This window comes from Saccopteryx bilineata, chromosome 9 (genome assembly GCF_036850765.1).
Source record: "Saccopteryx bilineata isolate mSacBil1 chromosome 9, mSacBil1_pri_phased_curated, whole genome shotgun sequence".
NCBI classification, from domain to species: Eukaryota; Metazoa; Chordata; class Mammalia; order Chiroptera; family Emballonuridae; genus Saccopteryx; species Saccopteryx bilineata.
Window position 1 is genome coordinate 207254 of NC_089498.1, and position 26144 is coordinate 233397.

Consider the following 26144-nt stretch of genomic DNA (forward strand, 5'->3'; position numbering starts at 1 on the left):
CAGGAATGCCTCTTAGCCTCTTCACCCGGGCTACATACGCTCACACCTCTTAGGACACCCATGGCCACCTCTCTGCACTTGAACCCACCTGGAGGTCCACATTTATCTGCTTTTTTCATTGTTGGCTGTACCACTGCCTCCATGAGGCCAGAATTACACTTTCTGTTTTTGTTTTTTTCTCATGTTGGTATTTCTGTCTTGTAGCACGGAGTGGCAAATGCTAGGTCTTAAATGTTGTTTGAATGAATGAATGGATGGATGGTGGGTGGATGGATAAACGGATAGATGAATGGTAGATAGGTAAATGAATGGATGGGTGAGGAAGTAAGCTACTCAGAAACTCCTGGAAAATAGTCACAGGTATGTATCTTATGAACTGGGGAAAATGCCACCATCATGGTCAGGGTCCAAAAAGGATATCAGGGGTTAGATAACTACTATGCTGAGAATTTTGGAAGAAGCTGCTAGATTCGCTGCTTCCATTGCCCTGGATCTTGGCAGCATCTGGGGCCTCTGTTCTCATCGACTCCCTACGCTGGAGAAGCATCTGCCTTTCAGCATACAGCCCCCCTCCCCCAGGCTAAGACAGAACCGGTTTCCCTGGCTTTAGCCCCAAGCCACTTGCCAAACTGCTTTGGGATGCTCTAGAAAATGCTGCCAAGTCTCTGAGAAGCACTAGATGTGTGATTCTAAAAATAGAACTGTGTGTGACCTGGTGGTCCCTGCGAACAAAGGGCATGAAGGTGCGTCTCCCACTGCCCCTGGAGTATGTACACCTGTCCCTGAGCAGGCTGTGTCTGTCTAAAATGCCTGCCCAGCCATGTTCCAGAGAGACCCTGCTCACCCTCCCTCCGCCATCACCTCCCTGGGTGACCACGAACTTCTCGTGGGTCAACTGCTTGACATCTACAGCTTTTTGCTGTTGCTAAAGAAAGAGCTTCTGTAGTCTGAGTCAAGAATTCACCTTAGCAACAGAATGATGACTTTAGAGCGCTAGAAAGCCATCTCCAAGATGCCTAGGAGGCGTGGGGAGGAGCAGGACCTGAGAGACTGGCAGGGGCCAGGGAACCACCCTCCCTCCCCTGCGCTATTGACTGGGCTGCAGACAAGGGCAGGGGAGCTCAGGCCATGACTCTGACTTGTCCTACACTGGGTCCCAGGTTCCATCGGTGAGAACAATCCTGAGAGCCTGCTTAGGCCCAGAGGCTCAGGGAAGCCTGCCAGATGCTTCTGGTTAGAGGAAACTACAGAAACACAGCACCCGTAATGGGTCAGGGTGGGACCAGGGACCAGCATCAGCTAATTTCAAAAACACCTGCCACTTACGTGAAAGAGGGGAGTATAAATTTCCCGACTTCTCCAAAGGGTCTATTTTCTCATCAGTGAGATGCTAATGGGAGGCAGGTATCCTGTGTGCCGAGACCCCCATGGCAAGGAAACAACTCAGTTTCCTCCAAGGGGGAGGCCAGGAGAGTTGAGGAGCAGTCTGTCAGCTCCTAATCCTGAGACCACTGAAGGGAAGAACAGTCCTGGGGGAGAATGCCAACTTGAGAGCCAGCTTAGGCTCTGGCTCTGCCTTGCACTAGCTCTGTGACTCAGGGTGAGGGACACAGCCTCTTAGAGCCACCAACTGCTCTTCTGTAAAATGGGTGATAATCATGAAGGGTGTGAAGAGCAACGTCAGACCTTCACAGGCGAGTGTCTCTCACTTAACTGCACACCACTCCAAGCTCCAGGCACACCGAGCACCTCTGTGGGTCCTGGGCGTTTCGCACCCTGCCTCCAGGAGGAACCAGAACCTGTCCAGGTTAGCTGGAGGCAGGAGGTGGGCATAGGAGAGGTTAATAGCTAACTTAGAGGCAGCACGTGTGCCGTCGTGGAGCCAAGAGGCTGACAGCCTTTTACTCAGCCTCTCCGAGCCTCACCCCCCTCCTGGGCAAAAGTGCGTAAGAAGGTGTGAGGGTTACATTAAAACCTACACAGTTTTGGCCCTGGCCGGTTGGCTCAGTGGTAGAGTGTCGGCCTGCCATGCAGGAGTCCTGGGTTCGATTCCCGGCCAGGGCACACAGGAGAAGTGCCCATCTGCTTCTCCACCCCTCCCCCTCTCCTTCCTCTCTGTCTCTCTCTTCCCCTCCCACAGCCGAGGCTCCATTGAAGCAAAGATGGCCCGGGTGCTGGGGATGGCTCTGTGGCCTCTGCCTCAGGTGCTAGAGTGGCTCTGGATGCAACAGAGCGACGCCCCAGATGGGCAGAGCATCGCCCCCTGGTGGGCGTGCCAGGTGGATCCCAGTCTGGCACATGCGGGAGTCTGTCTGACTGCCTCCCCATTTACAGCTTCGGAAAAATGAAAAAAACAACAACAACAAAACACCCCAAAACCTACACGGTGTTTAGGACAGTGCCACGCAGAGTGGACTTCCACTTGCGTTGGACTGACAGGAAGACAGAGGGACCCACACACTGAGGGGGCATACTCGGCCATGCCCTGCTGACTTCCCCTCCCCAGCAGCACCCCACCCTGTGGCCAAGACACCACCTTGGCCCCTCCTGCCTCCTCCTGCGACCCCTTCTACTTGCTTACCACCTCCACACAGGGCCCCCACCCCACGCCCCTCTGCACCCCACCCAGTCCTTGGCCTCTCTAGCCCCATCCTCCCCATCCCTCCTTGCACACCTCCTTCTGCTCACCTCCTTGGCCTCACGGACCCTGGCGAGGAAGGCCCGAAGCTCCAACGTCTCCACAAAGAGCGCGCGGCACACGGCCTGGTAGTGGGCTTGCGCGCCCCGGGGGTCGGTCAGGCGTGCTGCGCACAGCCGCATGGCCTGCGCAAAGGTGCGCACGGTGCGGGGACCGCCCTCCGCCGCCGCCTCCTCCTCCTCCTCGGGGCCCCCGTAGCCCTCGTCTGCGGCCCCGCAGCCACCATCATCGCAGTCATTGTTGGCCATCAGGTCGATGAGCCGCTCCAGCTGCGGGCTAAGCTCCCGCTCCTCGCTCTCGTCCAGCCCCCAGTCCAACGCACGGTAGATGGCGAAGCCCAGTGATTGCACCATCTGCAGGACAGGGGTCTGGACAGTCAGGTCTCCACAAGACAGGCGGTGGGGGGGTCACAGGGAGAGGGACAGCGGTCTAGGCCTGAATTACAGGCTTCTAACAGTGCAGCAGAAACAGGAAGCTGTCTGCAGGGTATACCACCATGGGGCCAGCAGAACAAGGCACAGGGCGATGCTGTGCTCTCCAAACAGCACAGCCACTGTGGAAAACACTGGCCAGTTCTTACAGCCAAACGTGCATTTTCCACGTGACTGTAACTTGTCCTCCAGATAACTAACCAAGAGAAAGGAAAATGTGCAGTCACAAGGACTTGTCCTAGAATGCCCACAGTACCCAAACCTAAAAGTCCAAACGTCTCCCACTGGTGGATGACACAAATGTCGCCCATCCTTGCAGTGGAAACCAAGGCAGCTGTTCAAACATGTGAACCACTGCCTCATCTCACACCTAAGTGCAGCGGGTGGGGGCCAGCCTAAAGTCTCCCCATTACATAGTTCCCTTTATATAAAACTGAGGCAAGGTAAGACTCATCTGCAGGCCTAACCTGTGGGGGTGCAGTGGAAATGCTGAGGTTGCCGGTTTGAAACCCTGGGCTTGCCTGGTCAAGGCACATATGGGAGTTGATGCTTCCTGCTCCTCCCCCCTTTCTCTCTCTGTCCTCTCTAAAATGAAAATAAAATCTTAAAAAACAAACAAACAAAAAGAGATCCATCTGCATCCACAGAAAGCAGGTCAGTGTTTCTGAGCCCAGGCCAGGTGGGGACTGGCGGGGACAGGAACTTGAAGTGATGGAAGAGGCCTGTGTCCTCGTGGTGAAATGGTAGTTACAGGTGTCAGAACCTGTCAAACTCAAGTGTGAAGTATACCCTGATAAATCTGATTACTAAAGACAGAGACACCCTGATTAAATGCTATCTTTTAATGTGATATAACAGTATACTGTAAATCTGAGGAGAAAACACCAGCTTATTCAATACATGCTGCTGGAATAAATTGCTTAATTATGCATGATCAAGTTAGACACTTGAACTCATAAAAAATGACCTCCTCATTTAAGTACTTTAAACTGCATGTAAGTTTCAGTGTGTGTAAATTTAGCCTTAAAAAATAAAAATCTGCCTGACCAGGTGGTGGCGCAGTGGATAGAGCATCGGACTGGGATGCGGAAGGACCCAGGTTCGAGACCCCGAGGTCGCCAGCTTGAGCGCGGGCTCATCCGGCTTGAGCAAAGAGCTCACCAGCTTGGACCCAAGGTCGCTAGCTCCAGCAGGGGGTTACTCGGTCCGCTGAAGGCCCGCGGTCAAGGCACATGTGAGAAAGCAATCAATGAACAACTAAGAAGTCACAACGCGCAACGAGAAACTGATGATTGATGCTTCTCATTTCTCTCCGTTCCTGTCTGTCTGTCCCTGTCTATCTCTGCCTCTGTAAAAAAAAAGTAAAAATAAAAATAAATAAATAAATAAATAAAAATCTAAGAAATAATTGCTCCTGGAGTGTGGGAGGGGCGAAGGTGGAGCTTCTCACAAGTCTTGTAACTATCAGAGCCCCAAGTGGGGGCCCACAATCCTTTTCTGTTTGCTTCATACAGACTTGAAATTCTCCATAAGTTGCTTTTTTAAGTGCACTAGCACATTGAAAATCTGTGAGTCTTGCAGTAGAGAGATGGCTTAACTCAGAATTTCTCAATTTTTCTCAGCAGGGAACACCATTTTCACGAACCACCATTAACATCTGTGGAAACAGTATTCTGTGGGGCACGTTCGTGTGTCCAATGTGGTCTGCACCCTTGCATCCCTGCTCGACGGGGAAGCACCACATGGGATGCAGGGGACAATGGCCAGAGACGCAGCTCAGCACCGAGTTCCAATAATAATCATAAGGACACTGCTTCCAGTTTGCATAGCAATGTTTTTGTTTTAAATGGCTTTCATGTTTTCCCTTTAGAACAACAGTACAAAAGATACACACAAAGGTCAACAGCTCTGCTTCTGTTAGGCACTACACTGAGCTCGTTGCCACCCAACCTGGCAACAATGCACCAGGTAACCTCTCGGGTCATAGGCAGGGCCCAGAGGCACGGATGCCAGGTCCCTGGACTGCAGCTGGCAACTGGCTGAGCTGGACCCGAGACTCGAGTCTGTCGTGACCTGTGTGGAAGGCTGCTTGGTGGCAGGTGGAGCCATGTCCTCACAGGGTACCTTCCACTCCCCGACCACCTGGCCTCACAGGGCCCTCTGGCCTCTCCTTGCCTCTCCTTTTCTGTGTTCCCACCACCTGGAGCACAGGTGACCCAGCCAGAGCAGAGCTGAAGGAGGACCGGGGATGAGTGCCAGCAAGGGGCCGGGGACAGGTTGCAAGAAGAGGGCTCTCTGTCCAGCAGATGTGCCTAGGAAAACACCTCGAGGCCCAGCTGGTTAGCTCAGTTGGTTAGAGCAACGACCACGTTGAGGGTTCACCCCAGGAAGCAACCAGTGGACGCACAACTAGGAGTAGAACAGATGAATGCTCTCTCTCTCTGTCTCTCTGACATCAATTAAAACAAACCCCAAGAAAAGTTTTTTTAAAAAAGAAAACACCATGAACCTGGAGGGGGCCTGTGGTCAGCTGGGCTCAGGGGGAACAGTGGGAAGTAAGGCTCCAGGTGAGGGAACAGAGCCCCAGCCATCCCTGGGACTTGTCTCTTCTCTGCTTTAGGCAGGCAAGGTCCCAGATCCAGCTTGAGTCACACCTGGAATCATGAGTCAAAGGGCAGAGCCAAAGAGTAAAGGCTGCTGACACCTGACAGGTAACCACAGGTGTGGGGAGCCTCTAGGGCAGTGGGCTACAGAGCTCCCTCATGCCCCTCAGAACTGGGTAGGCAGGAGCCACCATTCACACAGAGTGCCACCAAGTCTTTCTCATGGCTCTGCCCAGGTCTATCCAATGGACCCCTCTTACACATGGAGCAGGACAGACAGAGGGTGAAACAAGAAAGCCCCCAATGCAGCACAACATCCCAACCCTTGTGCCTCCCTCTCTCTCTCTCTGTCCAGGCCACTGGCCTCAGCTAGCACAGTGCCTGTGAAAGGGTTAACTCCATGCAAGCCTCTTATCTGATATCTGCTCCTAAAAGCTCCTCTGTGCCGAACACACCTGGAAGGCAGGCACTTGCTTTTCCATAAGGAGAAATCTGGGCAGGGAGCCAGAGTCCCAGGACCTCCAGCCCTGCCTGTGGGCAGCGGGCCAGCCCAGGGCCACCTCAGTAACAGAAGGAGCCACAGAGAGAAGGAGCTGAAGGAGCAGCCTGGCTCCAACGGGAGCCACAGTGAGAATGGAGGCCAGTGTGACAGCATTTCCCCTGCCCCTTGCCTGGGGTGGGGCTAACAGGTTAATTTATGGGCCTCCAGGCACAACATTCTAGATAAGACCCTCAGCCTACAAAGTTCCTGGTAAATAGCTTCCAATTTGATAACAACAGGTCTACTTGGCAGTGGCCAGTGTGGACAGCAGGGACACTTTTTGGTCATCGCCTGAGAGGCAGGGGAACGTTCTTGGGCTGTAGGTGAATAATACCCAGAATATTATGCAGCAGTGAAAGGGACCTGCAGCCATGCACAGTGAAGATGAGTCTTAAAAAGCCATTCCTGCCCCCAACCCTGTTCCAGAAAACTGTACTGGGTTGGGCAAAAGTTAGGTTTACAGTTGTCCATTTTGAAACAATACAATCATTAGTAAACAACAATACAAGCATGGACTCTGCACTCACAACTGTGAGCCTACTTTTGCCCACACTACACAGAGCACAATATAAAACTCACAGCAGTCCCAGCAATGGGTTGTTTACAAGGCTGATCACTGACATTGCTAAGAAGTGCCAGCAGGTTTGGAATATTTGTGTGTGTGTGTGAGAGACAGACAGACAAGAAGGGAGAGAGATGAGAAGCATCAACTCTTAGTTGTGTCACTTTAGGTGTTCACTGATTGCTTCTCATACATGCCTTGACTAGGGGGCTTCAACTGAGCCAGTGACCCCTTGCTCAAGCCTGTGACCATGGGATCATGTGAAAAACCTCACGCTCAAGCTGGAGATCCCACACTTAAGCTGTTGAGCCTGTGCTCAAGCAGGATGAGCCCACGCTTAAGCCAACAACCTCAAGGTTTCAAGCCAGGGACCTCAGTGTCCCAGGTCAATGCTCTACCTACTGAGCTACCACCAGTCAGGTGGGGATGGTTTTATAATTGTTTTTTAAATTCTTCACAATAGATGATACAGCTTCTTTTGGCCTGTACATACACTCCTTGATATAATGCTGTTAATATATAAATGTGTATTTACATAATAGTTTTTTAAAAGGCAGTGGAATGATAAACATCAACTTCAGGACAAATTACCAGGTGTAGGTGAGTGTCTACAGGGAGAAGTCCTACTGCAGAGGTCTCAGTTCTGGGTGGGGTGGAAGTTCCTGGGTGTTGCTCACTGGGCTGGTTTTCCTCTGTGCGACCCTAACCCACACCCCACCCAACACTCTCTGTTCGGGGGGCCAACCCCACATTCCACATCGCCTTCACTCCCTCAGGGGTACAAAGAGAGGGGAGTCAGGTATTATTGCTTCCTTCTCCCTTTTAGGGCCATTGAGGCTTGCTAGAGTCCACATCACCCATGTGGGCTCTCTCCCACCCACCCTCTGGGAATGATCTCTTAATTAAGTTCCTTCAATTAAACTCTAGGAGAATTGTCACCGTGTCCTGCCCCATAGAAACACTATTATAAGTTTTCTAATTTACATTACACGATACATGTAAGTTTTAATATGTATCAGGTAAACGTACTGTTTTAAAAGTACCTGACCTGTGGTGATACAGTGGATAAAGCACTGACCTGGAATGCTGAGGTCTCCAGTTCGAAACCCTGGGCTTGCCCGATCAAGGCCCATATGAGAAGCAACTACTATGAAATGATGCTTCCCACTCCCCCTCCTTTTTCTCTCTTCTCTCTAAACCAATAAATACAATCTTAAAATAAATAAAAATAATGAAAACAAAAGTACCTGGGCTTCTGAGCTGGCCGGTGACACCACCATCGTCGTGGGCTCTACGAGAGAGAGCAGGCAGGCAGTCAAGACATGCCTCACACACCAGACCTAAAGAATGGGACCACCCAGCCACCTTCCCCTGAGGGACAGACAGCACACCCCCAAAACCCTCTGTCACCACACCAGGAAGCTCAGAGTGGGCAGAGCCACTGGTCATTCAGACAGATGCCTACAAGACCTAGATGTGGGCTGGTCGCCCAGGTATGGAGTCAGAACAGCAAGGCAGCCCCTGCCCACTCACAATGTGGAGCTGGGTGCTCCCAATCACAGAGAACTCCAGCAGCTGAGCTGGGCAAGTCGGCATCAGCCAGCACCTCCAGATGTGGGGAATCCTCCCAGACTGTCAGCACCTCTCAGAGCCGAGCCTCCAGCTGAACCCCAGGTGCTAAACCGGGCTCTGTGCATTTTATTATGTCTCTTACTAAACATGGCACTGAGGTGGCACGGTGACATGTGGCCACTCATGTAACCCACATATACCCTGGGAGGTAGTTGCTTCTTGTACCCACTTCACAGGTGAGAAAATGGAGGCCCAGGGGGTTGGACTTGTGTGTCCCAAGGTGTCACCGTTAGTAATGGTGGTGCAGGGGGACCCCAGACAGCTCCAGCTGCTCCTGGGCCTCCCTGCAGGGTACCCCAAGGTATCACAGTTAGTAACGGTGGTGCAGGGGGACCCCAGACAGCTCCAGCTGCTCCTGGGCCTCCCTGCAGGGTACCCCAAGGTGTCGCCATTAGTAATGGTGGTGCAGGGGGACCCCAGACAGCTCCAGCTGCTCCTGGGCCTCCCTGCAGGGTGCCCCAAGGTGTCGCCGTTAGTAATGGTGGTGCAGGGGGACCCCAGACAGCTCCAGCTGCTCCTGGGCCTCCCTGCAGGGCCTCCCAAGGTGCTGGGCTTGACAAGACTAGACCGACGCTCCCACAACCTCCCTTGAGCCAGGTAGGTAGAACTGCATTAGAGGTGAGCTTCAGCAGCCTTCAATTCCTTCTGGAATGAGGCGGGATTTAAAAAAACAAACCATGGAACTGCCTGCTAAGTGAACCTACTAACTGTGCAACTATTTTCAAAATGCCATCAAGCTCTGGGAAGATTGCCAAGATAAAGGACTCTGTGTTGGACTGATCCATTAGAACAATGGAAAACATCTAGCCCTAGCATCAGGGGGGTAAAAAGTGAGCAGGCAGGGCACACTCCCGCTCGGGCTGGGCGTTCAGTAAGTCTGTAGCTGTGATTGGGTGAAGGCCATGGAAGAAATAAGATGCAAAGCCAAGGTGCTTCCTAGAAGAGGCCAGTGTCCCGAGTTGTCTCAATGATCAAGAAGTGGGCACAGCCAGCTTTCAGGGCTCCTAACAAATTGACCCCATCCTCTGGTCAACTGAAAGCTTTATGGCTGGAGTAATTTAGTGCTTTTGTCCCTGGTTGAAATAGTCCATATATCTTCCTTCCTTCCTTCCTTCCTTCCTTCCTTCCTTCCTTCCTTCCTTCCTTCCTTCCTCCCTTCCTCCCTTCCTCCCTTCCTCCCTTCCTCCCTTCCTCCCTCCCTCCCTCCCTCCCTCCCTCCCTCCCTTCCTCCCTCCTTCCCTCCCTCCCTCCCTCCCTTCCTCCCTCCCTCCCTTCCTCCCTCCCTTTCTTTCTTCTTTCTTCCTTTCTTTCTTCTTTCTTCCTTTCTTTCCTTTTTCTTTCTTTCTTTCTTTCCTTTCTTTCTTTTCTTTCTTTCTTTCCTTTCTTTCTTTCTTTTTTGCAGTGAGAGAGAGAGAGAGGGACAGACAGATAGGAAGGGAGAGAGATGAGAAGCATCAATTATTTGTTGCAATTCCTTAGTTGTTCATTGATTCCTTTCTCATATGTGCCTTGACTAGGGTGGGGGTGCTCCAGCAGAGTGAGTGACCCCTTGCTCAAGCCAGCGACCCTGCACTCAAGCTGGTAAGCCTGTGCTCAAGCTGGTGACCACGGGGTTTTGAACCTGGTTCCTCAGCATCACAGGCTGACGCTCTATCCACTGCGCCACTGCCTGGTCAGGCGAAATAGTCCATATATTAACAAAAGTAAGTGCTCATGAATCTAACTGTCTATTAACAGGCAGCCCCAAACTACGGCCCATGGGGCCACATGCGGCCCCCTGAGGCCATTTATCCGGCCCCTCGCCACACTTCCAGAAGGGGCACCTCTTTCATTGGTGGTCAGTGAGAGGACCACTGTATGTGGCGGCCCTCCAACGGTATGAAGGACAGTGAACTGGCCCCCTGTGTAAAAAGTTTGGGGACCCCGGTACTATCAAGTTGCCAAAAACTTGGGGAGTCTTTGGGTTTTCATGAGCAAGCTGCCCTTCGGTGAGGTTTGGGGCAATGGAGGCTGTGTCCAGCTCTCTGCACAGAGCCCTTCGCTACACAACTAACAAATGATTTATTATGGTTCCAACCTGCACCTCCACCTCAGGGAGGTTGGTGCCATAATTCCCTCTTTACAGATGAGGAAACTTAGGCTCAGACTGATTGAGAAATGTACCCAACACCATAGAGCCAAAAAATGGCTTGCCTGGGGCCCCCATACCATGAACTGCCAGACCCCAAAATATACCCTCTTAACCACGTGGAATGCCCAGGTATAAGTGAGTGGATGGTCACATAGCATCGTGCAAAGTACCACTGGTTATTTAAAAAGTGATCTCTCCCTGGCCTGCCCTGTCGTGGCGAAGTGGATAGAGGGTTGACCTGGAATGCTGAGGTTGCCAATTTGAAGGCCCAGGCTTGCCTGGTCAAGGAACATACAAGAATCAACCAGTGAATGCACAACTAAGAGGGAAAAGTAATGCTTCTCTCTCTCTCTCCACCCCTCTGAAATCAATTTTAAAGATTATCTCAGAAGAGAGCAGAAAGACCCAGACAGAGGCAGATAGAGGCAGCTGAACGGAGGGGCTGATGCCACACGGAGGTGGTGCTGGCACCAGGGACCAGGACACCCAGTGTCCCTCCAGTCGCTGCTTCTCTGTCCCTGCAGGGAAGCACGTCCTTGCCAAGAGGTACTTTGCTTTACTAGCAAAGTAAGCCTCCTCGAGTTTCTTTTGTATGAAATAAATGAGGAGAAGTCAAGAAGCTACAGAATTTTTCTTTGAAGTGATCCTCTGTCATAGTAGTAAGAGCTGAAAGGTTTCATTTGGAGAAGTCCGTGGGGACTCTGCAGCATCGAGTTCCCTGGAGCAACTTCAAGAGGAGGAAGTCCTCCCACCTGGCTGGCAGGTGGGTGGTGTGGGGAGGGTTATCTGGCAGCTTCAGACCCCATCTACCTGGCGGCGGCGGTGGGGGGAAAGTACAGGAAGGGACATTGTTCAGGACAGAATCCTACCCACTGTGCCACCTGTGGTTGTGACTCTGGGGTCCTGCCTCCCTGACCTCATCTCCTCACCTGCAGATGAGACGACACCTTGACACCTACCCAAGCAACTCCAAGAACAAGAGGTAAGGAGTGCAGACACTCCCTGGGGCACGGGGCCCTGCAAGGGTGTGGAGCAGGCGTCCCCAAACTATGGGCCTACAGGCTGAAGGCGGCCCCCTGAGGCCATTTATCCGGCCCCCTGCCACACTTCTGGAAGGGGCACCTCTTTCACTGGCGGTCAGTGAGAGGAGCACTGTATGTGGCGGCCCTCCAACGGTCTGAGGGACAGTGAACTGGCCCCTGTGTAAAAAGTATGGGGACCCCTGTGGAGAGTACGGCCAGCGTGATGATGACAGTGATGGGACCACAAAGGCCTCCTGCTCAGGACTGCTTAGGCTTGGGGTCAGGGCAGGGGACAGCTGTGGGGGAGACCCTACCCATCTGGGGGAGGCTGGCTACAGCAGGATCCCCCAGGCTGGACCCACAAGAATCTTAAAGACTGACAAGTGACCGCCTGACCAGGCAGTGGCGCAGTGGATAGAGCGTCGGACTGGGATGCGGAAGACCCAGGGTCGAGACCCCAAGGTCGCCAGCTTGAGCGTGGGCTCATCTGGTTTGAGCAAAAATTCACCAGCTTGGACCCAAGGTCGCTGGCTCCAGCAAGGGGTTACTCGGTCTGCTGAAGGCCCATGGTCAAGGCACATATGAGAGAGCAATCAATGAACAACTAAGGTGTCGCAATGCACGACGAAAAACTAATAATTGATGCTTCTCATCTCTCCGTTCCTGTCTGTCTGACCCTGTCTATCCCTCTCTCTGACTCTCTTTCTGTCTCTGTAAAAAAAAAAAAAAAAAAAAAAAAAAAAGACTACAACAGCAGAACAGCCTCGTAAGCCCAGGAGGCTACTGCCTTCCACACCCAGGTTTGGAGCAGCCATGTGGCCACACAGCAAGAGAACAGAGCGAGGCCCATGCAGGGTGTGGAGATGTGGCCCCAAGGACAGCAGCCTACCACACTTTTCAAAATTATACCCACTGGCCTCCTGACTTAGCCAGTAGCTTAGAAGGCATGTCCATATGCACGACATCTACCACCACTCATGGCCACATCCTTCCTAACAGAGAAGCCCTGCAAACCCATAACGGAGATGTCCACACAAGGGAGCCTAGACAGCCACTAAAAAGAAGAAAGTGTCCTTTATAATGAGATGAGCTGAGCCTGCTTTATTTAATTTTATTTTTTAATTTAGTGAGAGAGAGGAGGGGAGACAAGAGACAGACTCCCGCATGCGCCCTGACTGGGATCCACTGTGCAAGCCCTCTAGGGGGCGATGCTCTGCCCATCTGGGACTCTTGCTCCCTTGCAACTGGAGCCATAATTTTTTTTTTTTAGCACCTGAGGCGGAGACCATGGAGCCATCCTCAGCGCCCGGGCCAACTCACTCTAATCAGGCCATAGTTGGGGAGGAGGGGAAGAGGGGAGCAGGAGGGGAAGAGGAGGAGAGAGAGAGAGTGGGGGGAGAGAGAGAGAGAGAGAGAGAGAGAGAGAGAGGTGAGAGGGGGTGGGGTAGAGAAGCAGATGGGTGCTTCTCCTGTGTGCCCTGACTGGGAATCAAACCTGGGACTTCCACATGCCTCAGCCAACACTCTACCACTCAGTTATGGGTTTGCAGAGCTTCTCTGTTAGGAAGGATGTGGCCATGAGTGGTGGTAGATGTCGTGCATATGGACATGCCTTCTAAGCTACTGGCTAAGTCAGGAGGCCAGTGGGTATAATTTTGAGAAGTGCGGTAGGCTGCTGTCCTTGGGGCCACGTCTCTACACCCTGCATGGGCCTCGCTCTGTTCTCTTACCAGCCAACTGGTAAGGGCAGCTGAGCCTGCCTTTTTTTTTTTTTTTTAATTAATTGATTTATTTTTATTTTTTACAGAGACAGAGAGTGAGTCAGAGAGAGGGATAGACAGGAATGGAGAGAGATGAGAAGCATCAATCATTCGTTTTTCATTGCGCGTTGCAACACCTTAGTTGTTCACTGATTGCTTTCTCATATGTGCCTTGACCACGGGCCTTCAGCAGACCAAGTAACCCCTTGCTGGAGCCAGCGACATTGGGTTCAAGCTGGTGGGCTTTTGCTCAAACCAGATGAGCCCGCGCTCAAGCTGGCGACCTCAGGGTCTCGAACCTGGGTCCTCTGCATCCCAGTCCGATGCTCTATCCACTGTGCAACCGCCTGGTCAGGCTGAGCCCGCTTTTAAAGGAAGTAGTGGAGGGTGTGTGTACAGACCCTTCTGCTATGAGAAGGCTCTGTGTTCCCATCATCTTTTCTGAATTTGCAGCATGTGAGACGCTGTGGGATCAAGAATCTAATTTGTGTGAGAGTGAGTGAAAGCACAGTGTCACCTCCTCACTCCCCCTTGGAGCTCGTGGTCTACTGGGAAAACAGAACTTGAGTCAGACAACCTGTGTGTCTGTAGAGCAACTTACTGACTTCCTCTGAGCCTCTTCTTCTAATACAGGGCTTCACCTGCCATACAGGTTATTGTAAAAATTAAACAAAACACACTGAGGCCCTGGCTGGGTGGCTCAGTCGGTTAGTGTCTCCCAATATGCCAAGGTTGTGGGTTCAATCCCCAGGTCAGGGCACACACAAGAATCAACCAATGAATGCATAAATAAGTGGAACAACAGATTGATGTTTTCTTTCTTCCTCTCTCCCTCTCTCCCTTTCTCTCTAAAATAAAAAATAAATAAAATAAAATAAAAAACACATGGACAGTTTGGTGTCTACTAAGCTATCAATAAATGCTTGTTCCAGAATCAGGAAACAAACTTTACAGCTTACATTCAGTAACGCCCTAGACAAAGCACCAGTCCCTAGAAATGAGCTGGTGAAGTCAGGGAGGGCAGACGCCTGCTCGAAACCATCACGGAACTTGTGTTTGTTTAGCAAACAGAGAGCTCTTTGGGTCAAAGGCGTCCATGAGTTTGTGGTGTGGCCGCCATCCCCCACTTCACTTCCACCAGTGCTTCAGGCGGGTGAGCTCAACCTGCTTCGCCATGAACTCACTCATCACCCACAGGGCTTCTTCCCTGCAAGCAAGAGCCCAGGACCACCAGGAACTGAGCCAACTCCAGCGGAGACCAAGTGCGTTGGCCAGAGCTGCCCCACACGACAAGCAATACACACTCAGTCTCTGCATCTTCTCGAAGTTCTGGCGCCTCTGCTCCTACACAAGCCCTTCCAGTGAGTGTCTCGGGGACAATCCCAGGGAGACCCCACGATGGTCAAAACTGACAGGCAGCAGCCCAGGAAGTGATGCATGACATGCCAACTGACTGCTCTTCCGCTTGGCGAATGACAGCGCACTTGAGTTTCCTGAGTGCTTTTCAGGGACTGTTTCCCTTAGTCCTCGCTGTTGCCTCACACTGCAGCCCAGAGAGGATGAGGACTTGCCCGAGGTCACCTGGCTGAGATTCAACCCTCAGCTAGCCTGGCCCTACAAACTATGACTTGTCTCCTCAATGACCATTTGAGTCACCCTGGTACCGGTACTGGAGGTGTTCCAGCAACAGCGGGGAGGACCCCTTCTTAAGATGCAGCCCAGGGGACCCATGCACAGTAGACCCGCAGTCCCAGAGCAGGTCCTAGGACCCGTAGCATTGGCATCAGTAGGAACTTGTCAGAAATACATATTTTCAACCCTGGCCAGGTGGCCCAGTGGATAAAGCATCGTCCTAGCACACTGAGGCTGCAGGTTCAACCCTTACGAGAAGCAATCAATGAGGACACAACTAAATGGAACAATGACTTGATGCTCCTCTCTCTCTCTCCCTTCTGACCCCCCCCCATCAATTAAAACATTTTAAAAAAAGAAATGAATATTCTCAGGCCCACTCCAGACCTGGCTGGAACCAGACACTTGGGGTGGGGCCCAGCAATCTGTTATCTTTGTTTAACACGCCCACCAGTGTGAAAACCAGCCCTGGAAAGCATTGGAACTGTAATTCCAAAACCCATGCTGTTGATGCAGGCAGCATCCATGCCACCCCTGCAGCTTTTCCCCTCCATGGTCAGCAGGATATGGGCCCCCAGCCTGTCTGTGTCCCAACCCCCAGACCTGTGAACATGTCCTGTTACACTGCAAGAAGACCTGGGGTAACATGAAGCGAGATTGCTAACCATCTGACCTTAAGGCAAAGAGATTATCCTGGATTTCTGACTTTTTACTGGAAGAGAATGAATCTGTGTTGTTATAAGGAGTGAATCTGTGTGAACTGTTACTGCAGCCAGAGGATGTGTTACTCTCACATCTGCTTTTTGAAATGTGCCAGCATCTCTCTCTGTCCAGTCCCTGGGGAGAGGCTACACAGCCAACACCCTTGGTGGGGACAGATGTGCTGACGCTGAACAGACAGGGATGCCAGATGGAGCTGAAGACAGTGAGGGCACTTCCTCCACACGGCCTGGGCTCACCTCAAGCTGATTTGTCTGATTACCAGGACACCATTTCCAGACAGCCTTCCTGGAGACCAAACTCCCTCTGAGGAGTCTAACAGGATCATAGTGAAACCCTCGAGTATTCCTGTGGCCGATACTCACCAGCATATTTGCTTAAGTGCCCACATCCCTGGACCAGTCCAACCAGTGCCACAGTGCTGCCTTTGTGGGGCTACTTGTAGTTGGGGTGGGAGAGGGGTAGGAGGACCAGGGCTTGACTATGGCATAGGCTGGAGCTGTATCCCCCACGAGTCAAATCTCAACGGTGCACAGGGACCCCCGAGGACCTCTCATTTGGAGTGGAAGCCTCTCCAAAAAGCACAGGGCAGAATCTGCACACGCGGGTCGGCTGGTGGGCCAGCTGAGGCGGCCACACAGGCTCACCTCTCCTGGGTCATCAGTGCACCGGCAGTTTCACAGATGTCTCCAATAGAGAAGGAGGCTTGTCAGGGACTGCCTTCCTGTGAGATCATCATTGCTCAGAGGTGAGACTGAACTGGGAATGCTATCTGCAAACACACCTAGCTTAGTCACGCCCAGACCCGGTGCCCTTCCCAGAGCCTGCATCCTCCCACAAACACGGCCGCTAGGCCCTCACCACACCTGCTTCCCCATGCAGCAACCTCAGCCCCCGTGCCATGTTCTCTGAAGGGGTGCGCTGGGTGTCCTCTGGATGGAGGATGTTTTGTTTCATCAAGGGGGACAGCAGCCCGTCCTGCTCAGGGCTTGTGTGTGTGAGTGTCCACCATGTGTCTACATCTCTGTGTGTGCCTGAATGTGTCTGTGTGTACACATGTCTGTACACATGTCTGTGTGTGTATATATCTGTGTGTGCATCTGACTGTATGTGTCTATGTGCATGTCTTTGTGTGTGCATCTGTGTCTGTGTGCATGTGCCTGCCTGTGTGTATGTGTGTGCACGTATCTGTATGTGTGCGTCTGTGTGTGTGCACGTGTCTGTGGGTGCATGTGTCCATACATGTGTGTCTGTGTGCATGTACGCACGTGCTTCCTGAGCCCAGGGTGGATGCAGGTTCCCTACTGATGTTCCCTCATCAGTCCTCCCCCCAGGACATGCCACCATCACCGAGCTCATGGAGGAGGACTGGTGGTACTGCTGTGACACTGAGCCTGCTCTTCAGCACTGCTCTGCTTCTAGCCATTGGACGGGAGGGAAAGAGACAGAAAGAGAATTCTGGCCCCGTGGTGCTCATGACACAGGAACACCAAGTCCAGTGCAGGACGCTGAGTTCCTGTGTTTGGAAAGCCTTGTACCCACACAGCACAGGCTACACAAGGAGCTGTCTGCAGCTTTACCTGTAGACTGTGTGGTGCTTGAGGGCCAGCACCTGAGATCCACAGGCCGAGAGGAAGGACCTGGAGGGACAGGAGTGACCTGGCAGACAGGTGATGTGAGACACTCAAGCATCTGAAGAGTGGGGCTCAGGAAAAGTTTTAGCATCAAAACTGACAAAAAATATCAGAAAAGTAGGGCAGGGTGTAATTTAGCAGAAGCAGAATGGAGAAGTGGGAGGGGGAGGGAAAAGAAAGGGGGAGGGGTGGCTCACCCATGCCCACACCAGCTCCCAGCCTCGTTGGGAGAAGAGTATGTCTGGCCAGCAGACGCATCACGGTGGCAACCAAGCCCGGCCTCGGGTGGACAAATGTCACTGAAAGCATCCCAGGGTCACCCGATCACTGACAGCTGCAGACAAGGGCTCTGCACAGCCCTGCATAGGACGCCTGATGAGTTTCCTGCCCCCCTTACATAAAAAGAAAGTCCTTCCTATCAGGAGGCTCAATAATGGGTTCTTTAAAATAATCTCACATGTTAACATGCTTCCCATTTTAGTACTTTCAAAAAAGGGGCCTGACCAGGCAGTGGCGCAGTGGATAGAGCGTCGAGCTGGGATGCGGAGGACCCAGGTTCAAGACCCCGAGGTCTCCAGCTTGAACACCGGCTCATCTGGTTTGAGCAAGTCTCACCAGCTTGGACCCAAGGTCGCGCTGGCTTGAGCAAGGGGTTACTCGGTCTGCTGAAGGCCCGCGGTCAAGGCACATATGAGAAAGCAATCAATGAAAAACTAAGGTGTTGCAACGAAAAACTGATGATTGATGCTTCTCATCTCTCTCCGTTCCTATCTGTCCCTATCTCTGACTCTGCCTCTGTAAAAAAAAAAAAGAAAAAAAGAAAAAAAAAGGGGGGGCTTCCAAGCAGTTATGAAGTCTTCAGACTACAGATTAAGAAGCTATCCTTGTCAGCATTTCCCATGCAGCTGGAGGGGAGAAGGGTCTCCACTTGCATGCTACGTTGCTAATATTCATTCCCCCAAGGACAGTTGAGTTCTGTGGTTGATTTCTTGAAAGTTATTGGAAGCATTTACTTATCCGGAGAATGTTCTCCTGATTGCTATTTACAGCAAGAAATAAACACGCAGCTTCCAGTGTGTTCGTTCATCATCCCACAGTCCTCACAGAACACTGGGGGAGCCACCTCTGCTAGACTGTTGTCTAAAGTTTCAGCTGATTCATGAAAGGTCAACAGGGACAGAAAAGAAAGTTCAGATAATCCATTTTCCTTAATCTTGAAAAGACAGCAAGCCATTAACCTCATCCACCTTTATGAGACATGTTTATGAACAGAAACCAAAGATCATATCGACTGGAAAATAAAATTGAGCTCCTTGATGTCACGAGCTGGTACCTCCCTGTAAAGGTCAACATAGGGTGGCTACACATGAGCTTTGAACCCCAGCCTGGATTTCCAGTCAAGTTGTGAGTGTCAAACAGCAGGAAATGCTATTGAGTCTGCAATGACCTGGAAGAAGGGGCTGATATGTCCCTGAGGGCTAAAGAGATGGACGGTCCCTGACTACTGCCCTCGAGGACAGCCCTCTTGGTATCCTTTGAAGAGTACCAATAAGAAATACAATGTGGGCCCTGGCTGGGTAGTTCAGTTGGTTAGCATTGTGGGTTTGATCTCCGGTCAGGGCATATCCACGAATCACTCAATGAATGCATAAATAAATTGAAGAAATCGATATATATATTTTTTTCTCTCTCTTTCTCAAAACAATAAATAAATAAATTTTAAAAAATACAATGCTGCCTGACCTGTGGTGGTGCAGTGGATAAAGCGTCGACCTGGAAATGCTGAGGTCGCCGGTTCGAAACCCTGGGCTTGCCTGGTCAAGGCACATATGGGAGTTGATGCTTCCAGCTCCTCCCCCCTTCTCTCTCTCTGTCTCTTCTCTCTCTCTCTCTCTCTCTCCCTCCCCTCTCTAAAATGAATAAATTAAAAAAAAAAATACAATGCAGCCCTGGCCGGTTGGCTCAGTGGTAGAGCATCGGCCTGGCGTGCAGAAGCCCCGGGTTCGATTCCTGGCCAGGGCACACAGGAGAAGCGCCCATCTGCTTCTCCACCCCTCCCCCTCTCCTTCCTCTCTGTCTCTCTCTTCCCCTCCCGCAGCCAAGGGTCCATTGGAGCAAAGATGGCCCGGGCGCTGGGGATGGCTCCTTGGCCTCTGCCCCAGGCGCTAGAGTGGCTCTGGTCACAACAGAGCAACACCCCGGAGGGGCAGAGCATCACCCCCTGGTGGGCAGAGCATCGCCCCCTGGTGGGCGTGCTGGGTGGATCCCGGTCGGGCGCATGCGGGAGTCTGTCTGACTGTCTCTCCCCGTTTCCAGCTTCAGAAAAATACAAAAAAAAAAAAAATACAATGCAAATTTCTCACAATTAGATGCAAGGTGCATCTCTGTTTTAACCAGTTGCTATGATTGGTGGAAAACTACTTACTACTCCGTGCTTCAGTTTCCTCATCTTTAAAATCAGAAGGTCAGCCTGACCAGGCGGTGGCACAGTAGATAGAGCATTGGACTGGGATGCAGAGGACCCAGGTTCGAGACCCTGAGGTCGCCAGCTTGAGCGCGGGCTCATCTGGTTTGAGCAAAAAGCTCATCAGCTTGGACCCAAGGTTGCTGGCTCGAACAAGGGGTTACTCGGTCTGCTGAAAGCCCGTGGTCAAGGCACATATGAGAAAGCAATCAATGAACAACTAAGGTCTCGCAACGAAAAACTGATGATTGATGCTTCTCATCTCTCTCCGTTCCTGTGTCTGTCCCTGCCTATCCCTCTCTCTGTCTCCAAAAAAAAAAAAAAAAAAAAATTGATGCTTCTCATCTCTCTCCCTTCCTGTCTGTCTGTCCCTATCTGTCCCTCTCTCTTAGCAGAAAATAAATAAATAAAATCAGAGGGTCAGACCAGGCAGGCCCCTATGGTCCTGTCCTGCTCTCTGGTGCCAAAAGCCAGACCCTAGGTGCTATTATCTCCAAAGGTAGGGAGGGAAACAGGGATGGTGATTTAGTAAGGAAAATAACAGCTTCAGGAGAAATGATCTTTGTGAATGGGTACCTTTAGGGCCCCGCAGGCAAGAGGAGGCGGTAGTGCACAGGGCTCCCAGCCCAGCCTGCGAGGACAGTGTGCTGAGTGTGAACTCAAGCCCTGTCACTTTCTGTGTGGCTTTGGGTGAGCCTGAGCCTCAGCTCCCTGAGGGTAAGATGGGGATACTGCCGTGTCAGCTCTTACACTTTTCACCTGTCACATATATCAGTGCTCTCTGTGCACAATAAAGCAGCTCACCAGTGTCCCACAGCAGAGGGAGAGGCAAGCAGGGCACAGGGATGAGAAGAAGAAATCCAGCCACAGTTCCTGGGCGGGGTTCAGCAGACCTCTCCCTGTTACCAAAGCAGCTGTCTTTTTCCTCTAGTTTTACCTGGGTCCTCCCGGTCATCTATGCTGCCTGCCCACAAGGATCTCTGCAGACCCACAGCTCTCAGGGCTGGAGAGGGTCCAACCTCCTTCAGCACACACAGCGGCCTTTGTGCTTCCCCACAGGGTATCAGCTTTGGGGTAATATCATCATATACTCCATACCAGTACTCTGGTTCCCCAGGGAAGAAAACAACTTTTTTCTTAAAGAGGCAAAAAGTCACCTAAACTCACCATTCTGAATAGACTTCAAATACCTTTCAAAGGCTTAATTGTTGGTTCTGGTTGATGATTAAGAGCAGAAAAACTAAATAAGTTGCCTCCCAAGTTTTACACATTTTCCTTCCTCATTGAATCCAGGCAATGGGTGGCAATTCAGCAGGGATTCCAGGAAGGCACCGCCCCTTCTCCTCTCACCCTCTTACCCACGAAAAAGACCCCAAAGAGGACATTTGTTCTTTTCCTGTCCAAGGCACGAGTGCCACAAGGATTCCACACTACAAATCCGTGGGAGGGAAAGACAGCCTGATGCTTCACACCTGGATCAGGAGGACCTTGGCCAGGTGAATTCAGTTTCTGCACTGAAGGTACTCAGCCATCAGGCCCAAGTTCCCCTCCTCTGAGCAAACATGCCCAATCGCCTGCAGCCCCACCAAAGCACCTGGCCCTGATGTTAGGAGATGGGTTCTAGGTTGGGGGAAGGGGTCCAGGAAAGGGGGGGGTGTATCTCAGATTGTGTGTGTGTGTGTGTGTGTGTGTGTGTGTGTGAGGGTCTTGCAGGTAGAGAAGGGGAAGCATGCGGAGGAGGAGCAGGGGACTTCCAGGTCCAGCAGAGGGAGAAAGGGAGAGAGGAAGAGAGAGAGGAAGAGAGAGAGAGAGAGAGAGAGAGAGAGGAGGGGCTAGGGACGGAGGTCCCAGCGCCTGCAGAGTTGGGGTGGTGGTGGCTCCCAAGCCATAAAAGAGACACAAAAGAGACAGGGCAGAGAAGGGCCTTCCGGTCCTGTGGAGAGAGAAGGCGGAGTAGACCCTCCTGTCCAGCAGACAGGGGTCAGAAAGGGGCGCCGGGTCCAGCAGAGAGAGAGTGGAGAAAGGGGGAGCTCGTACCCAGCAGAGGAAGAGGAGAAAAGAAGGAAAGGTCGCAGCCTCATCCCCAGGACCGACGCGGGCCCAGCCCCTCAGCGTCCCCCACCCTCTACGCCGCCCGACCGCCCGGCCACACCCCCCGCCGGCCTCACCCGCAGCGCCGGGCTCCGGCCGCGCGGTGACCGAGCCGTCTCTGCGCAGAAGGATGTCCGCCGTGTCCCGGATGCGCCGCCGGCCGCCCGGCGCCCCTCGCAGCCCGCGGCAGCCCTGGAAGCACACGGCCCACGCCTGCTCCTCGTTGATGGGTTGCTCGTACGCCTTCAGCACCTCCTCCAGGGACAGCTCCCACGGCTCGGGCCGCTCGGCGCCCGCCGCCCGCTCGCGGGCCGCCGTGTCCCCGCTGGAGCTGCCGGCCCGGGCCATGGCCGCCCCATCATCGCCTTCTGCGCGCCCGGCCGGTTTCCATAACAGCCGCGTCGGGGCGGCCGACGCACCCGCCGAGCGCGGGGGGCGGGTCCCGCGCCTCCGGCCGCTGCTTTGTCATCCTCGGCGGCCCCGCCCCGAGCGCGGCGCAGGTGAGGGCGGGGAAGGCGAGGCCCCGGGTGGGAGGGACCGGCGGGAGAAGAGGGGGCCGGAGGAAGCAGGGCCGGGAGAGAAGCCCAGAGCTGGGGGAGAGGGACGCGGAGTAGGAGACGGAAAAGGGCTGCAGGGAGCTGGGTGTGAGGAAGTGGGGGAGGCGGGTATGGGGGGAGCAGGGCCAGGCCGAAGGGAGGGCGCACCCAGGTTTTCCCCGCCTCCGCTCTCCCGGGAAAGCCAGACGGCGGGCGCCCACGCCCGGCTCTCACACGCACACCTAGGCCGGCATTCAGCCCGTAGCACGCTACAGTGATTGTGGGGCCTAGGACACGTGTGATGCTGTATTTAGGGAGGGAGCCAGGAGGACTGTGAACCCCCACCACCACCACCACCATGCCCGCCTTGGCTTCTGGGGGGGGGGGGCTGCTGGCAAGGTGACCTCAGAATGTTACTATAGGGTGATGAGAGCCAGGCAGACCTCAGAGGAGGAAGCACTTAATAAACGACCCTTTCTAACAGATGTGTCTGCATTAAATGCTCTCCTATCTCCAGGAAAAATAAAGCCTTAGCTCAATGGTGGGTGAGCCGCACTCCGCTTTGACCACATCTGTGCCTTCATTCCCCGCCAGGCCAGCGTACTTGCCCCGTGGGACGGGTGGCACCCAGGTAGCTCTATCTAGGCTAATCCTGAGACCTCTTCAGCCATTGTTCTATATGGTCAGAGCAACAGCGAAAATGCAGATGGAGAATAGATGGAAATAAGGCAGTGGATCCCCGGCCTGGATCCCATGAGGAGCACACAAAATGCACATTCGTGGAAATGTCTTCCGTGCTGAGGAGAAACGGAATTTTGAAGTTCCCCGTGCTTCTGAACAGCCACAGCAAGGCAGTAATTTCAACTCACTTGAAGTAGACTCGGGGTGGGGTGTAGGCTGTCACCTGGGGATTTTTAGTTTTTCAACCAAAAAGGAGTTTGATACAGATTGTGCCCAAAGTTTTTACATTTAGTAGCTGGGTAACTTGCAGTTCTCCAAATTTACACGGCCAAAATAACAGTGTTAGCACTTTGGAGAGGGGGCAGGTGGAACATAAGTTAACTCCTGAATAAAGGGTGCAAAGAACCTGGAATCTTCCTACCTAGTCTCGACAGATACACAAACACAGTTATCACTAGAGGGGAGGGCGAAACTTCAAGGTCTGCCTTAGAACAGCAGCAGTAGTGTCCACACAGTGATTTGAGGAAAGTCCCTCCTGACACCAGGTGGGTGGGATCCAAGGAACTAACTGCTCTCTTGTCAGGGACTGAGCTAGTTCCTGATGAGCCCACACGCCTGCTGGTTTCTGCTTTCAGACTCTGTGGGAATACAGACTTCCATCTGCAACAGGTTTGGTGGGGGGGGGCGATGCTGCCACTGCAGGCTGAGCCACCCCTGCCCTCTTGGCTGTCTGGAGCACCTCTGGCAGGGCAACCCTGCCACAGTGCAGTAACTGGACAGAGAAGGTGCTAATTACCCTGCTTGGGCTGCTTGGGTCATAGTGAGTACTTCACTTTGGTCCCAGGTTTCAGCACTTAAAAAAAAAAGGAAGTACCTTCCCTGTTCTTCACAGGGCCTCAAATTTCCCTAACTGACCACATGGTTCTAGGATCTCATTTGATGAGTAGGGCCCTTGTTAAGGACCTAGTGACAATTCACACCTGGCTGACCCAGTGGCCCTTGAGGGTACAATACCCTTTCTGATAGAGCATTGATCATCTGCTGTCTGAAGGTTTGAGTCCACCTGTTTAAGGGTACAATGCCCTTTCTGATAGGGCATTGATCATCTGCTGTCTGAAGGTTTGAGGCCACCTGTTTAAGGGTACAATACCCTTTCTGATAGGGCATTGATCATCTGCTGTCTGAAGGTTTGCCCCCCCCCCCCCAGCCATGACCAAAACGAGGAAGCAGAGCACTGCTCATGGAAACCATTTGTTTTCTCCCCAGGTCATTTACCCACACATCTCTCCAGAAAGTACCACATGAGACCTGGAAATGGACCTCAGGGGAGAAGGCCGACATGGCCTAAAGGTGGTGGTGGCAATGAGAGGGATTTCAACCTTGTAACCTGGACTTCCCTAGGAGAGAAAGTGGTCAAATTGGCCCATGTACTTGGCATTAGATGTACCCAGGTTCTGACTGGTTGGTGGGAGCTTTGATACAGCAATAAGTCCCACCCAATAGTCACAAGTCAAAATTGAGATAATCATTGTCTTCCTGTGGCTGGTCCCAAGCACTGCCCACAGTTTTTTTTTGTTTGTTTGTTTTTTGTATTTTTCTGAAGCTGGAAACGGGGAGAGACAGTCAGACAGACTCCCGCACGTGCCCGACCGGGATCCACCCGGCACGCCCACCAGGGGCGACGCTCTGCCCCTGGGGGGGGGGTCGCTCCGCCGCGACCAGAGCCACTCTAGCACCTGGGGCAGAGGCCAAGGAGCCATCCCCAGCACCCGGGCCATCCTCGCTCCAATGGAGCCCCGGCTGCAGGAGGGGAAGAGAGAGACAGAGAGGAAGGAGAGGGGGAGGGGTGGAGAAGCAGATGGGTGCCTCTCCTGTGTGCCCTGGCCGGGAATCGAACCCGGGTCCCCCGCATGCCAGGCCAACGCTCCACTGCTGAGCCAACCGGCCAGGGCCATTTTTTTTGTTTGTTTTTTTGTTGTTGTTTTTTTGCCCACACTTTTGAGTAATCACACCAAGGGCTCTACCATGAGGGACTCGTGGGGGTGAACTGATAGTTGTCTGGGCTGTACACTTTTTTTTAAGGGAAGCACAAATGCCAGCTTCTAATGTGAGCACACCATGGATGCCTGGTAGGGAAGGAAATGGGTTTATCCCCATTAAAATTGGCACTAGGGTTAATAAAACATTTAGCTATTTGTCCACAGAGTATGATCAGAATCAGAGATATGTTAGTTCTTCCATAATTTGATCTTGCCACTTGGATTTTCGAAATAAAGTGTATTTTCGGCAGTTAAAAAAAGACGCTCACCTGAGCAGCAAGTAGAATCAATCGAGTTCAATCATTAACTCTCTTGGAAAGCTTTGGATCAAGGTCATTTCTACAGTATGGGATCACCTGCAGCCTGCTCATGCTTCATTTCCAGTACAGGAAGAAATCCCAGGGGCGGGACCTTGCCTGTCGTTATGGGTTGTGGTTAGGGAGAGAATAGAAACATTTAGTGCTTGGCATTGGAAAATCACTTTATCAAGTTATCACATTAGCAGAGACTTCCCGATATTCTTCTCATGGTGTAGACTGTCCATTCACACATACTTGCTGAGCGCTGGGCATTGATGTCGTATGCCCAGGAAAGACCAGTGAAAACCCAACCAGATCCCTTCACTCTCCTCCCATTCTTAAGGGGAAATGGCACACAGAGCACCCTCCCTGCAGGAGGGTGAGGGCTACAGGTGCTAATGTGAAGGAAGCCCCTCTGGTTTCCTCCCCATGCTCTGTGTTGGGTGCTTTATGGGAGCTGTGATCAGTCCACACCATGGCAATGCAGTCAGAGGGGTGGGGTGGCTCAGGACTGAATGTGGCCATAGATTTAAAAACTCTAGGAACTATACCTCTGAGCATCTTTGAAGACACAGAAGCTAGAGTATCTTTGAGGCCAAAAGGATAAATTGGGGTTGGGTTCCCAGACACCTGTGAACGGCAGGTACAGGATTCCGGAGGCGAGTGCA

At 52.5% G+C, this 26144-nt stretch overlaps 1 protein-coding gene and 1 non-coding gene across 2 annotated transcripts in view; one reads left to right on the forward strand and one right to left on the reverse strand.

Moving 5' to 3' along the window:
• The window catches only part of SPIRE2 (spire type actin nucleation factor 2), a 35902-nt gene extending 13472 nt beyond the window's left edge, over window positions 1-22430 (reverse strand). The window contains exons 1-3 of the mRNA XM_066243320.1: window positions 21999-22430; window positions 8083-8126; window positions 2689-3051 (exon numbers count right to left, since the gene is read on the reverse strand). Coding sequence (XP_066099417.1) covers window positions 2689-3051; window positions 8083-8126; window positions 21999-22269 — 678 coding nt within the window. The 5' untranslated portion in view covers window positions 22270-22430. The remainder of the gene's footprint in view (window positions 1-2688; window positions 3052-8082; window positions 8127-21998) is intronic.
• TRNAG-GCC (transfer RNA glycine (anticodon GCC)) lies at window positions 1989-2064 on the forward strand. Its single transcript has one exon. It is a non-coding gene; the product is annotated as a tRNA-Gly (tRNA).
• Window positions 22431-26144: the final 3714 nt, after the last annotated feature.